At 40.0% G+C, this 16,392-nt stretch overlaps 1 protein-coding gene across 1 annotated transcript; it reads right to left on the reverse strand.

Moving 5' to 3' along the window:
* Positions 1-5,367: 5,367 nt before the first annotated feature.
* On the reverse strand, positions 5,368-6,264 carry LOC121449873 (vomeronasal type-1 receptor 4-like). The gene has a single exon (XM_041654537.1). The coding sequence runs from the start codon at positions 6,262-6,264 to the stop codon at positions 5,368-5,370; it is 897 nt and encodes a 298-aa protein (XP_041510471.1).
* Between the last annotated feature and the right edge of the window lie 10,128 nt (positions 6,265-16,392).

A 16,392-nucleotide genomic window follows, 5' to 3' on the forward strand; every position in this document is an offset into this window, starting at 1 on the left:
AGACATTTTCTTTCAAACTACCACAGAGCCTAATCAGTGCTTTTGAATCTTTGAATGACTTAAAACCAGGATCCATCAAAGTGTTAAAACAGTGACGGAGGGAGAAGTCAAAGTGAGAGACACAATGCATGGCCCAAAAGTGAGCAATTTTCCTCTTGGAGTCTGATGTGTACATTTTGCTCCATTAGGAGAATATTGTAGATTTAGAGATTGTTTATCTGGGTCAGTACCTTTTAGTATCATATTCTTGACTTGGAGAAACAGAGAAAGGTCCCTATGCAGGAACCTCTAATGCCTGAGGATACTCCTATTGTGGCAGGACTTACTAGATCAGTATTAAGACTGAGAGCCAGCCTTGCTTTTCCTCTATGGTATACACAGATGCACAGCTGTTCTATGACAATGTTACAAGATGAGGAAGCAAGATGGGCAATGTATTATGATTGTGGATTACAAAGGTTAATAAGGCATTGCCTTCCATCTGTCTCACTGTATGTAACACTGCTCAGCTGTTGAAAAACTGATGCAAGTAATGGGATATATTCAATTTAGTGAGATCCCACTAGCTCACGTCAGGTGTTTCTGTGTATATCCTCATCATGTTCTGTAGGGACCCACAGAAGTGGGTCTTCTCCACCTTGACTGACAGTCAGAGAATTTCAGCCTACTCTTGCTCTTTCAAGGTTAAGGAAAAGAGGTCTGACTTAAGGTGTTGTCATTTATAAGACTGGTGTTCCAAGGCCAGTCCCAAAAGGGGTGGCAGCCGTGGTCCAAGGAGGAACAATGGTAGGCCAGCCGATGTCTTATTGGGTCCTCTTGGTGGGTGAGAGACAGGCAGATATGTCATGCAGGAGAGTGCTTGGGTATAGTTTATTTAGTGGGTATTGGGAACAGTACAAGATTAAGGGGTTATGTGCCAGGGACCAGCCTCAGCAGAGAAGTGGGTCTCAAATCTGGGATGTCTGGAAGGCAAAATGAGTACACTAAGACAGGATTCTGATGTAAGCTGAAAGGTTATCAGCTGTATGACAATTTCTTCCTCCTCCTCCTCCTCCTCCTCCTCCTCCTCCTCCTTCTCCTCCTCCTCCTCCTCCTCCTCCTCCTCCTTCTTCTTCTTCTCCTTCTTCTGCCCTGAGTTTCAAACCACAGTCTTTTATTGTAAATTTTACACATGGAAAGTGATTGTTTTTTCTCATCACAGGTTAATCATTGTAGTTCCCAAGAAGTATAGATTCTTTGAAATCAGAACATCATCAATATATGTATTTCCCAGTTCACTAGTCTCATGCTGAGTTTATCATAAAACAACTTCTGAGTCTTTCACCTCAGAGGCTATCTTCTTGCAGTCACAGAAGTATAGTCCAGTTGGTCTCATTGTTCTTCCTCACAATTCCAATTTTGATTTATAAGGCCATAGGCACGCAGCCCTAAACCCTAGGTTCTTCAGAAAATCTATTCATCATAGCCAAGTTCTTTTCTGTTTCAGTATAATTCTTTTGCCATGTTTTATAATCAGGCAAAGACCAATTTTCCACATTTTTCCAATTTCCTCAATTCTTTCATCAGTCAAGTTTTTCCCCATAATCTGCTTTACAGCTTTAATGCCTGCCCACACTATCAGGTCAAGAAAACTCATATTATCATACACACACCCACTGTTTTAGAAGAACACTTCCACATTTTCAGAAGCCACTCTGTGTGGAAGGAGAAAAAGAACACAAAGAATAAATGTGCTAGTATAATTATTATAATCAAAATCATCTGTAACATTGTCAAATACACATGCAGATGGCATAGAACATGCTCATTTAGCTGCCACTGTGTTGCCTGGAGGGAATTGCTTTCTGCATCTCAGGAAGTGCACATGGAGGGAGCTACGCTTTGCCATCTGGCAGTTATGGAGGAGAGGGGAGAAGGGGAGGGAGAAGGGGGAACAGAGAAAGAGGAAAGAGAGGAGAGAGAGAGGAAAGAAGAGAGAAAGTGAAATGGAGAGAGGCAGTAGTTACCTCTTCAGAAGAGAGATGGATAGAGTACTGGCTGGAGAGAAGGCAGGAGATCTGCTTGCCTCAGCAGAAAAGGAGAGGTTGGGAGTGGGTAAAACTTGTCTCTTAAAGGGACAGGGTACCAAGGTGACAGGCCAAGAAACACAAGATGTGACAACAAACAAGATATCTATCGTGACCTAGGGTATGGTCTCTGAGTGTTTTGGGTACTGAGATGGCCTACAGAAGTGGATCCTTTCCACGTTGACCAAAGACCAGAGAAATCAAGCCTATTCATGCTCCTTTAAGGATATAAAAGGAGGATTGACACAGGGAGTGGCTTCCTTCAAGATACTTGGTCTAAGGTGTTGTCACTGTATGTCCAAACTAAATAACAGAAAACTTAACTCATGATATAGTTGTTTGATGTTTTAGGTATTGAATAAAGACATTGTTGTTCAATGCTGTTCATTAGTTCACAGCCGCTGCTCAGATCCTAAATACTCACACAGACACTACATTATTAAAATATTGCTTGACCAATAGCTTAAGCATATTGGTAGCTAGCTCTTATATCTTAAATGAACCCATTTCCACTATTTTATATTTTACTACGAGTTTCTGAGAAGATTGAAGGTACCTATATGTGGCAGTTTGAATGTAATTGATCACCTATAATCTCATACAGTGTGGCAAATAGGAGGTATGGCTTTGTTGGAGTGGGCATGGCCTTGGAAAAGGACATTTGTTACTTAAGCTATACTGTGAGGTTTCCTGTGCTCATGATACTACCCAGTGCAAGATGTAAGACTGTCAGCTTTTCCCCTAGCACCACTTCTGACTTCAACTACCGTGCTCCCCACCATGATAATAATGGACTGAACCTCTAAAACAGTAAATGAGCCACCACAATTAGAAATTTTATTTATAAAAGTTGCCATGATCATGGCGTCTCTTGAGCGCAATAGAAATTATAACTAAGATACTACACATGATAGAACAGATTTTTTTAGAGGAGTTTCAGGCAGCTGTGAGATGAGCAATATGGGTGCTGGGAACCAGACTCATGTCAACTATAAGACCATTCTGCACCCTTAACAACCAAGCTAAAGCTTACTCATTCCTATAAATATTTACTACGATAGAAGTTTCCTCTATAACACTTGCACTGGAATACAGCTAGCTGCAGCTTTCTCCCCACAGATCTCAGTTTATGTTCCAGAATATGTACCAATAAAAATTCAGTGTTTAATGATTTATAAGAGAAGTAACATATGTAATTGTTTATAGAAGATATACATAAAACTCTTTGCAGGTGTGGATCTTAGTAGGCTCAAACACTTATAGCTATATTTTTCATGAAGAAGTGAATTTAGGGCAAACCAAGTTGGATACCCAAATTGCTAAGATATTTTCTACACTTTCATATTTCAGCATGACACAGAGATAAAATGAAGGATGGTAGAGGAAATGTTTCATTAGTATATATTTGTGATCACAGAGAATTCTAGAAGACTACAAAAATAAATTAATAACAAGTCCTTCATAATTAACCAACAAATATGGCTGCAACACACACTTCCCTGGATATTCTTATATAGGTCAAGATTCATCAATATACAAGAATTCTATCTAGCTCATATTGGTTTATTGTTTTATTATAAATAACACGGGAAACCTACCTTCTGAGGAACAATCTTAATTTTAGTTAGTTTGAATCTATACTTCTTTTTCCCCTTTTGAAAATATTAATTTGTTTTACATCATGTCCATAGTTTCTATTCCCTCATCTCCTTTCAGTCCCTTCCCTCTCGACACCACTTTGTCACTACCACACCATCTACTCCCCCTCCATTTCTGTTCATGAAAGGACAGGTCTCCCATAGATATCAATAACACATGGCATATGGATCTGCAGTAAGAATAAGCACCTCCCCATGTATTGAAGGCTGGGCAAGGCAACTCAGTATGAGGAGTACAGTCCCAAAAGCCAATAAAAGACTTAGAGATACTCCCTGCTCACACTGTTGTGAGTCCCACAAGAGAACCAAATTACACAACTGCATCATACATGCAGAGGGCCTAGGTGAGTCCCATACAGGTTTCTTGGTTATTGATTCAGTCTCCATTAACCCCAATGAGTCCATGTTAGTCAATGCTGTAGGTTTTCTTGTGGTGTTCTTGACCCCTCTGGGTCCTACATTTCTTTCTCTCCCTCTTCTGCAGGATTCTCCAAGGTCCACCTAATGTTTGGCTGTAGGTCAGTTCCAAAATGAATCCTTGCTGATGACAACTGGGTTGGGTACCAGTCTATGAATACAGCAGCATATCATTAGGCATCATTATATTGTCAACCTTTTTCTCCAATTGTGTTTGGTGCGATCCTAGGTCTGTAGGTCATTCCACCTGAAGGTCCTAGTGCTCTAGGCATCATCAGGACTGGGCTTGCTCTCCAGGAATGTGTTTCAGGCTAGAACAGTCATTGGCTGGAAACTCCCTCAATCTATACCTCTTGACAGTCATAATTATCTGAATCTTGTGGATTAGAAGTCAACTATTGAGGGCAGGGCTCCATGGTACAGAATAATACTTGCTCTTGCAGAGGAGCTCATTTTCATTCTAAGAACCCACATGGCAAATCAGAGTAGTTCATCACTCTAATCCCAAGGCTATTTACACCATAATCTGAACTGCACCATACCAGGAATGCTCAAAGTAAACATTCATACCTGAAAGCAAAACACATAAAAATAAATGAGAAATATTTCAAATTAGCTGTATCCAATAAGCTGCTTTTAAATAATTTACCCCATTTCTGATAATTTCATATCTGAATATTTACATAAATATGAAAACTAGCATTTCCACATATCACCTGGCATTTTCACCAAGTTGGTCATTGGGCATCACACACAAGAAAGACAGTCAGTCCCTAGTCACACCCTGAAATCTGTGTGCTGTGTGACACCAGCAAATTCTTAGGGTGCCCTAATCCTACTACTTTCCTGGGCATAATACAGAAGTGTTCATTTATTCTGAATTAGTTTGGGGCTCCATTCTTCCTCAGAACAATGGTCTATCCACAAATCAGTGTTGATTAAATTTGTCTATACAACAGATCATGGAATGATAATCAGACCTTTATGAATCATCACAGTACTCACAACCTTTACACCTCAAATCTTGAATTACTCTAGTACTTCAATGCTCTAACTTGAAACAGTTGACAGCATTAGATTAAAACCTGTATTCCAAAGAATGTTAGGAGACATTATAACTACAAAAGCAATCTGATGACAAGGGGTCATACTGAATGTAAAATGGTATATAAAAGTCTATGTTTTAGAGTGCTCTGATACACAAGAAAAAATAGTTGTTGATATACTCATGTACTGCAGGGGTGAAAATTCCTGGTGTATTGTCCAATGAGGAGAAAGGGGCAGAGTGCTGGGAAGCAAGCATTGATGGCCACATTGACATGGGTCACCCATGTATCTCCTCCATCCTGAACAGAAAAATACATCATTAAGATGACAGAGGCTACATAAAAGATAACAAAGCTGCTCAAAAGGATAAGTATTCTTTGTGTGGCTTTGGTTTCATGAAGTGATTTATTAGACAGGGATCTATGGATATGCTGGACCCTCTGTTTATGTTTGAACAAGATCAAGACCATGGAGCCACTGGCCCACATCATGAGTCCCAAAGACATAACATCATTGAAAGCTAATAGAATAGCATATAATGTGGAAGTTTGTTTGTTAACTTTTACTATTAAACAGTGCAAAAATTGTCTTAATTCAGTACGATTTCCTTTCTCCTTCATATCAGTCAGTCTCACAATAATTAAGCTATTTGCAAATAGACACAGGGCCCAGCACAGGCCCAGGGAAGGACCAATGATTCTGGGGACTCTGATCTTGAGCTGTGCCACCTTGGAATTGCTGGGACTGATGGTGATGGCCTGAAAGACACTTAACAGGGATGTTGAACCAAGGGATATGCCCCTAGCAACTCTATACAAATAAAAGACCAGTTTGCATAAAATGTTACCTAGAGGATATGTCTGACCAAAAACAGCCATTGACTGAGGGATTCCTTTGCAAAGAAGAACCAAGATGTTGGCACAGGTCAAGTGTTTGACAATCAGGTCTGTGGGCCTTCTCTTGATTCCATTGAAGGAAGAGACAATAATACAGCAAAGCAAGGCTAAGTTCCCCAGGAAGCCCAGTGAAGTCTGGGATAGGAAGAAGATCGCCATGGCCAGATCTCTTGATATCATTCTGTCATTGTATAAAAATGTCAATCAGTATCTGGTCCTGAGAACTCAGGATAGACATGTAGGACTATTTTCTTCAGTGTACAACAAAATCCATGCTAATCAATAATCAATAATGTCCATTCAGATACAGAGATAAAATATAACTCTGGTTACACTTGTGCCTTTGTGTGGAAATATTCACTTCAGTTAAGGTGCCTTTGGAGTCAGTCAGTGTTATAGACAGTGCTGAGGTTCCACATAAGGGTACTGGGACTAAATTTGAGTTTTCTATAGAGGCAGTGTGCCTTCTTAGTCCAGGGAGCCTTCTTGAGAGCCCCAAGAAGTGTATTTGGATAAGTTTCCAGGGGCTGAAGCAGTGGAGGGCACTGGTTGCTCTTCCAGAGGCCCTGGGTCAGATTCTCAGCACCCACATGGCATCTCACAACTGTGTATAGTTCTCATTCCCACAGAGAAATACATACAGGTAACACACCAAAGCACATTGCAAAAGAAATGACGTTTTCAAAGTATTCCAAGCCTTAAAGAATTCCCATATTTTTTTCTTCCAGATACTAGACACGGGACGGTTTTGAAAGACAAGTTTAGTACTGTACTTGCTGGTTGTCCCCACGTTTCACACAGCTATACAAATGAAGTGTTTTTTCCAGCTAACAGAATCTTGGGTTGGGGGTTCTAAGGATGAGGCAGTCTCTCATAGGATGAGTTTTGTGACACTGAAGATTCTGTAGGTTCCACCCCTGGAAAATAGCAGTCATGCCAGACTAAATTACACTTCAGAATGAAAATATTTCCTCTAGGTTGTATGGAGCAAAATTGTTTTCTATGTCATTCACACTGCCATTCTTGGCTATAGTTTACAAACTCCTGTATATTTTTGATATGCCATTAATTCCTAAAATGTACTATTGGAAAATATCATGTATCAAATGGAAATATCAGAAGGTAACAATGACAATCACATATGAAACAGATCAATCTTATACAAATGTTCAACTTCATAATTGTAAAAGTTGATTCAATATTGGAATAAGAACTTTCCCCGTTTACTAAATTACAATATTATTAACACCAAGAATATAGTTCCTATTCTATCATAGCTGTCTAAACATATGGAAAGTGAAATTTTATGCATACCTATACAAACAGTGTATAATAATTTCAAGATAGGAAAATGTAAGTAATATATATGTACATTGATTCATAGGAGAATCTACAGTTCAAGGACAGTCCTGCAAAGTAGAAACCACAGCAGTAGATACATAAATATTCAACCCTCACAAAGTGATGCTAAAATGAAAGTCAGAGACGCTTCATGAGAATGGATTGAAATTTGAATCACATGTATTTAATTTTGTCCACTCTTATACACATAAATACAACATGAAATCGCTATTACTGCTCTTGCCCTCTAAGAAGGTAAAATAGCCTTCTGTCAGTGTGCCTCTTGGCACCAGTATTTCCAAAAGAAAACTGCCACCTGCTTCTGTGACCCTGAGTCAATAGGCAGCTTGCAAGGAAAGCAAGTGTTCGTGCATCTGTAAATTCTGTTATCCAGCAAAATTTATAATCTTGAGATAATGCCAGGCATTACATTTCACTGAGCATACCTAATATTTGTTCAAAGAAACCTTTGTTTTTTGGTCCAGGCCTTTCTGTCTGTATCCCTATATACTGTGATAAAGCATTTTAGATGAAAAGACACTCCACCTGCCTCTTGTGACTCGGGTTCCTACAGAAATCCTCCTTGCCAAAGGTTTCTTTTTTTTTTTTCAGAAATGAGACTAGGCACACAGGACTCACTCAAGAAGATTTTCTTTACCCGTGGAGTCCTCGGGGCTCGGAGGATCCACAGCTCTGTCAGTATTCATTCTATGCAGCATTCCGCCCCTGAAAAAGAGAGACACGCTCAAAGAGCTGCACCCACACAGCTGGGAGCAGATTGTCTAGCTTCTGCAAGCCTGAGGAAACAAATCAAGTCTCACCTGTGAAAGTAGATGCCTCTATGATGGCAGATACTGGATAGGACATCAATAGTCAGAGGGACAGATAGCCTCTCTCCATATAGTCACAGACACACAGTGACATGTTCATATGCTGACACCTCATCTCTCTTGAGGTCAAGAGGATGCCACAAGAGGAACCATAACACTCTCTGCTGAGGGAGTTGACTTCATCGCTGAAAAACACTTCTTCACATCAGAACCATCAGTAACATTTTCACTGTGAAATGAATAACAGAGGGACATGCTGAAGATCTGGAGGGGATGCTCCTCTTCTGGGGTGTTGGATTACAAAGGGAGTCCAGATTGCAGGAGCAGTGGGATGGGTTCTAAGGAGGAGGGACTGAGGAACTGAGGATGAGAAGGGAAGATGGAGCTGGAATTTTAATTTCCCTGAAGTAAGTCTTCCCCAAACTTACAGAATGGAAATGACAAGAACACATGTAATACAGAACTGTGACATAAAACTTTTAGAACGGGAAGCCAAGCTACCCTTCTGAAACCTTGATAAACAGGATAAAGATGTTTCCTTAGCTATATATTGGTATTTTTCTTCTTTTCTGACATAATTTGTAGCAATAGAATTACTCAGATTTGGGACTACATAGGGAAAGTTAAAATTCAATAGCAAACTGACAAATAAATAAACAAAGCTTTAATGCCCCATAGGTCACTTTGCTTGTATTTAGCAGGCCTACTTCACTTGTATGTCTGCCACCCTCATTCTGGCACAGTGTAGCCATTCCTTTGACATCGTGAGTATTTCTGGCTTCTCTGCATTCCACAAGCACAGTTTTGAATCTTGATATAAGTAAATGGCATTTTGTGATAAAATTTGATTGAGCTCATAGACTTGAGAGCTGGCCTGTAGAAGTGAGGTCCAACTTTTGTACAACATAAGCTTATGACCCCACTTAGGGATTTGTACTTGTAACAAACAGCTGAGTTGCAACCAATCACTGAAATAGAGTTTTAGTCACTCAAGGGAAGCCAAAAGTGTTGTAAGAGCTGCAGGCTGTGTTCCTGCCGCCCCATCTCCTGGTCGCCTGACTAGCTTATGCCCTGAAATAACAACACACAAACTGTATTCTTTTATACACTGCTTGGCCCATTAGCTCTAGCCCTTACTGGCTATTCTGATATCCCGATCAACCCATCTCTTACAAACGGTGTAGCACTGGTCATACCAGGAAAGATTCAGCATGTCTGACCTTGCGGCTTGCTTCATCACATCTGGCTCTGAGAGGAGCTGCATGATTTCTGAGCTCACTTCCTCTTCCTTCCAGCATTCTGTTCTGTTTACTCCTCCCACCTATGTTTTAACCTATGAGTGCCAAGCAGTTTCTTTATTATAACTAACCAATGACCTTCCTCCATCAGAAAAGTAGTTCACAGATCCTTATATACAGAAACTTCCTGCTGGGACACAACAAGCAGCTATCTCTGAGCCCCTTATTTTCATTGCTTCCCAGTGTCTGTTTGTAAATGCTTTTGTCCTATTGACAAACAGTCGTCTTCCATGAATCACCACTAGTTCTGGGAACTCAACAACTAATAAATATTTCTTTGCTCAGTACAACTCTATGGATTTAATATGTTTAATAATTTTCTTTTAATATTAACTCAAAATTGACAACCAGCTTTATAGCATTCACAAATATCAAAGATACATTAGGAAGTGGAGATTGAAGGGACTGTGCTGTTAAAAATTAGATACATCATGGAGCTGGAGAAATGGCTCAGCAATTAAAAGCACTTGGTGCTCTTGCAGGAGACCAAGGTTTGGTAACAGCACCCACATGGTGGCTCAAAATCATACATTATCCAAATTACAGGGAATCAGTTGGCTTCTTCAGACCTCCATGAGCACCAGGCTTGCACTTGGCACACACATACATATGAAGGCAAAATGTTCCATGGCACCCAGGTTCAATTCCCAGCACCCACATCATATCTCATAATGAATGGTCTGTAACTCCAATGCCAGGGACTCCGATGTCCTCTTCTGATTCTCATAGGCACAACCATGGAACTCGTGTGTGTGTGTGTGTGTGTGTGTGTGTGTGTGTGTGTGTGTGTGAGTTCCATGTGCCTATGAGGCACAAATATATATCGTATTATAAATGTGTAAATATTTATATACATATATGCTTATACATTAGTAAAACATTCATACATATCAAATAAAATAAAGAACACACATCACAAAACTTTATGTGTAATAAGCATGCTGACAGTGGTTAAGTAAAAAAGTACTCAACAGCATCAGCCGTAACAGTGCCTTGTCTGGTAAGACAAGCTTAACGTTGATGTCCTAATTCATTTAATCTAGTTCTGGCATATTTTGTTCTTCAAGCCTCACATTTTGTTGTTGCATTATAATAGTAGCAGGAACTAAAAGGCGCCCCAGTTCTCTGCATACATAATGGCAGAGGGTGATACTGTGAGTGTGACCCTGACTTCTTGTAGTCATTTACCTCAAAATTTAACTGATATTTTTTCCAGGTACCTTGTAGATTGTGGACAGAGGAAATGGCTCAGTTGGTAAAATACTTTTGGAGTAACCATGGGGACCACAGTTGGAATCCCCATCACCTACATTAGAAGATTTTGTGCAATATGAGCCTATAACAGCAGGTAGTCAAAAATTGGTGGACTTTAGGATCTCACTGGCTAGTCAATCCTTGTTAAATGTTGATCTCTAGGTTCACTGGATTCCCTATCTCTAATACCATGATGGAGAATAATAGAGAAAAACTCTGAACTTCAACCTATTTCCGCCACATGCATTTGAACAGGGGAACCTATACACACACACAACATAAACACACAGATATGCACTTATTAGACCGCGGATCTGGATAAGACATGAAGTCATTATTGCATGGTACCCAACAGTATCTATTCTTGACATTAATTGACTGTAGGGTCAATACCATCAGTCTGGGCAATGAACTGAACAAAATTTAATGTTAATCAATCATGAAATAACTGTTCAGTTGGCACCACGAGCTGGAACTATCAGTTAATTTCATTATCTTCCTCTCTTCCTTGGAAGGCACCTGGTAACTATATCACAGATCTCTGTTCAGTAAATAATCCTACCTATTCAGAGGGATAATTCTGCCATCTCTCCCTGTTTTCTTTCAACTTTAATACTTTGTCAACCCAGTTAGTGAAGGAATCATATATGTACATACTAGTTATCACATATATAATATATGTAGTATACATAGTGCACATATTCATACATAAAGTGCCCACACATGCACACAACTATGATAGCACATACACAGGGAGTGAGATTAATATACATATCAGTCTTTCAAGGCAAAGTTTATTTATGCAGTCCAGGCTGTCCTGGAACTCGATCTGTAGACCATATGGGCTTCAAACGCAGAGATCCATACCTCCATCTCCCAAGTACTGGATTAAAGAGTTTTGCCACCATGCCTGGTTTTGATGTAACTTTAAAAGACTGCGGGTGCTCTATAAGTAAATTTTCAATTTTTTTCTCTTAATAAACCTCAATGTCTTCTTGCCCACTGCATGTTCCTTTAACGTGTTTTCAGAATTTTAATTGTTGTTCCCATTTACTTCTGCAATTTTTAGTAGAGTGTTCTAATTCTGAATTCATTGTTGTCAATCATTTGTACAATGTGTATTTGGCAAACATAATCACTTCCTTGTGTTTGTACTCTCAATCCTAGTTTAGCCGGAAGTGTAGGCTCCACAACACTGAGCTGCCTCCTCCACACCCACACACAAACTGCACTGTTACTGAGTATACTGTTTGTAAATTCTGTTATTTGTTATGATTTTATACTTTCATAAATATTCTAGTCTACACAATTATTAGATCATTGAAAACAGTAAAAATAAAGTGTGTGTTGCATGAGTGCTTATACGTGGTGCATGTGTATGCGCATGTGTGTGTGTGTGTTACTTGGAATGATATAAGCATACCCCTATACTTAGTGAGAAGATTGCCCCTGAGCACAACTGTGTTGTAGAGCAATTTCCTCCTCATTAAACCATTCCCTCCAGTGAGAAGGCCACTAGAGACAGTGGAAGTATACACATTTCAGAAATATAGAACAACTCAAACAAAAAAGACACAGGAGGGACTCTCTACAGGTTATAGAAGTTTTTTTTTTAGTCTCCTAGAGGAAATTCTGATCTGTTGAACCGCCTAAAGAGATTCTCAGAAGTGTTGAGTTGCTCCAAAGTCATGTAGAGATGGAAGTATGCAGATAACCTTGAGTCATCACACCTGTGTGAGGATAGACTTCTCTGTGAGGCAGATGCATTTGAATGATGACGATTCCTGTAAGAAACCCTGCAGCCATACTCCTGTAAAGAAGACCAATAAAAGTTTACTAGTTTACCAACTTGGACTTTGATTTTATGGCTACGTTTATCTGTCATGGGTTCCCTTTCTAGGGTGAATAGACCCATATGTGTCATGTCGCCACCAGGAAGTCTCTCACCACAAACTAGTACCCAGCAAAGTTACCTTTCCATTCTTTAGGGCTTCATTATCTCTCTGCTTGGTCTTCACTCTCATAAACTTTACACTTTTCAGTGTCTCTGACTGAAGCAGTTGGATTGTCCAACTTTTACTATGACTATTTTCTGATCAAGACATTTATCTACCAGCACGGCGGCCTGATCTTTCGGCGCCAGGAGACCCAGCATTGGGGTGAGTTTCTGGCCCACGGCGCCAGCCTGGGACGGGGAGCTCGGGGGTTTCTTGGCCCCCTGTCCTGCTTGGGCTCTCTGCAGGGCCTCTACTCCCCGGGTGCTGCCTCTTTCTTCCTGGCCCACCCAGCTTCCGTCCAGAGCCCTCCCCACTTCGCCCCCACTGCCCTCTTTAGGCGCGTGGCATCGCCCAGCCCAGCCTATCTGGGCGCTGGGTCCGAGTATCCGGGGCTCCCGGGCGGGCAGCAGTTCCTTTGTTTCTGTGGCCTGCCTGCACCAAGCGGGGTAGGCGCTTTGTCTGCGAGCTGCCCAACCAGCAAGGAGGCCTGATCTTTCGGCGCCAGGAGACCCAGCATTGGGAGAGCCAACATTGGGGAGAGACAGCGTTTGGTAGGCAAGGAGACCTAATCCGGTAAAAGAAGATCCATAGGGAGCATTTGGAAGAAGAGATGGGCCGACGTCAAGGCAAGAATTCGCCCAACAAGCTGAAAAGCAACATGAAGCTACCAGAAACAAGCGACCTCACAACGGGAGGACAAGAACCCCTTAATCAAGAGGAAGGAGAAAAGATTGACTTCATGAAAGTGATTGACACCCTTAAACAGCATGTAAAAAACGCCCTTATAGAAATGGATGAGAAATATAACAGAAAGTTTGAAGAATTGAATAAATCAGTGAATGATACCCTAGAAAACCAAGGAAAAACAATCAAACAGATAATGGAAACAGCTCAAGACCTGAAAACTGAAATGGAGGCAAAGAAGAAAACACAAACAGAGGGCCGTCTGGACATGGAAAATCTAGGTAAACGAATAGAGACTACAGAAACAAGCATAACCAGCAGAATACAAGAGATAGAAGAAAGACTCTCGGATTCTGAAGATACCATAGAGAAAATAAACACACTGATCAAAGAAAACAGCAAGTCCAACAAACTCTCATCACAAAACATTCAGGAAATATGGGACACAATAAAAAGACCAAACCTAAGAATAATAGGAGTAGAAGAAGGAGAAGAAGGGCAGCTCAATGGTCCAGAAAATCTATTTAATAAAATTATAGAAGAAAACTTTCCCAACCTAAGGAAAGATTTTCCTATGAAGGTGCAAGAAGCATACAGAACACCGAATAGGCTGGATCAAAAAAAAACATCCCCTCGCCATATAATTATCAAAACACAAAGCATACAGAATAAGGAAAGAATATTAAGAGCTGCAAAGGAAAAAGGCCAAATTACTTATAAAGGTAAAGCTATCAGACTTACACCTGACTTCTCCATGGAAACCATGAAAGCCAGAAGGTCCTGGATAGATGTACTGCAGAAACTGAGAGACCATGGGTGCAAGCCCAGATTACTATACCCAGCCAAGCTTTCATTCACTATAAATGGAGAAAATAAAATTTTCCAGGATAAAAACAAATTTAAACAATACGCAGCCACAAATCCAGCCTTACAGAAAGTAATTGAAGGAAAATCACTAACCAAGGAGTCCAACAATGACCACAATAACTCAGACATCTAGAGACCCTTCACCAACACAAAACAAAGAAGGGAAACACACAAACTCTACGACTAAAAAAAAATGACCGGAGTTAACAACCACTGGTCATTAATATCACTTAATGTCAATGGACTCAACTCACCTATAAAAAGGCACAGGCTAAGAGATTGGATAAGAAAACAGGATCCAACATTCTGCTGTTTACAAGAAACACACCTCAACCACAAAGACAGGCACCTATTCAGAGCAAAGGGCTGGGAAAAGGCCTATCAAGCAAATGGACCTAAGAAACAGGCAGGTGTGGCCATACTAATCTCTAACAAAGTTGACTTTAAACTTAAATCAATCAGAAGAGATGGAGAGGGGCATTTTATACTCATAACAGGAACAGTTCATCAGGATGAAGTCTCAATCCTGAACATCTATGCCCCTAATATAAAAGCACCCACGTACATAAAAGAAACATTGCTAAAATTCAAGGCAGCCATCAAACCGCACACACTAATAGTAGGAGACTTCAACACTCCTCTCTCACCAATGGACAGGTCAATCAGACAGGAACCTAACAGAGAAATAAGAGAATTAGTGGAGGTAATGAATCAAATGGACTTAACAGACATCTATAGAACATTCCATCCAAATAGGAAAGAATATACCTTCTTCTCTGCAGCTCATGGAACCTTCTCGAAAATCGACCACATAGTCGGTAACAAAGCAAACATCCACAGTTACAAAAAAATATTAGTAACCACCTGTGTCTTATCAGATCACCATGGATTAAAGTTAGAATTCAACAATAATGCTACCCCCAGAAAGCATACAAAGTCATGGAAACTGAACAGTCAACTATTGAACCATAGCTGGATTAAGGAAGAAATAAAGAAAGAAATTAAAGTCTTCCTGGAATTCAATGAAAATAAAGAAACAACATACCCAAACTTATGGGACACTATGAAAGCAGTCCTAAGAGGAAAGTTCATAGCACTAAGTGCCCACTTAAAGAAAACAGAGAAAGCTCACATTGGAGACTTAACAGCCCACCTGAAAGCTCTAGAAAAAAAAAGAAGCAGACTCACCTAGGAGGAGTAGAAGACTGGAAATAATCAAAATGAGGGCTGAAATCAACAAAATAGAAACACAGAAAACAATACAAAAAATCAATGAAACAAAAAGCTGGTTCCTGGAGAAAATCAACAAGATTGACAAACCACTATCCAAGCTAATCAAACGGCAGAGAGAGAATTTGCAAATTAATAAGATCAGAAATGAAAAGGGGGACATAACCACAGACACAGAGGAAATTCAGAGAATCATTAGATCTTACTACAAAAGCCTATATGCCACAAAATTGGAAAATGTAAAGGAAATGGATACTTTTTTAGATAAATATCATATACCAAAGTTAAATCAGGACCTGGTGAACAATCTAAATAGACCTGTTAGTCGCGAAGAATTATAAGAGGTTATCAAAAACCTCCCTACCAAAAAAAGTCCAGGACCAGATGGTTTCAATGCGGAATTCTACCAGATCTTCCAAGAAGATCTAATACCTATACTCCTTAATGTATTCCACAAGATAGAAACAGAAGGGTCATTACCAAACTCCTTTTATGAAGCCACAATTACTCTGATACCAAAACCACTCAAAGACTCAACCAGGAAAGAGAACTACAGGCCAATCTCACTCATGAATATCGACGCAAAAATCCTCAACAAAATACTGGCAAATCGAATCCAAGAACACATCTGAAAAATTATCCATTATGATCAAGTAGGCTTCATTCCTGAGATGCAGGGCTGGTTCAACATACGAAAATCTATCAATGTAATCCAGCATATAAATAAACTGAAAGAAAAAAACCATATGATCATTTCATTAGATGCTGAAAAAGCATTTGACAAAATTCAACATCCATTTATGTTAA

Source organism: Microtus oregoni, unplaced genomic scaffold (assembly GCF_018167655.1).
Source record: "Microtus oregoni isolate MIOR12 unplaced genomic scaffold, Mior012 000006F_ref0000085, whole genome shotgun sequence".
NCBI classification, from domain to species: Eukaryota; Metazoa; Chordata; class Mammalia; order Rodentia; family Cricetidae; genus Microtus; species Microtus oregoni.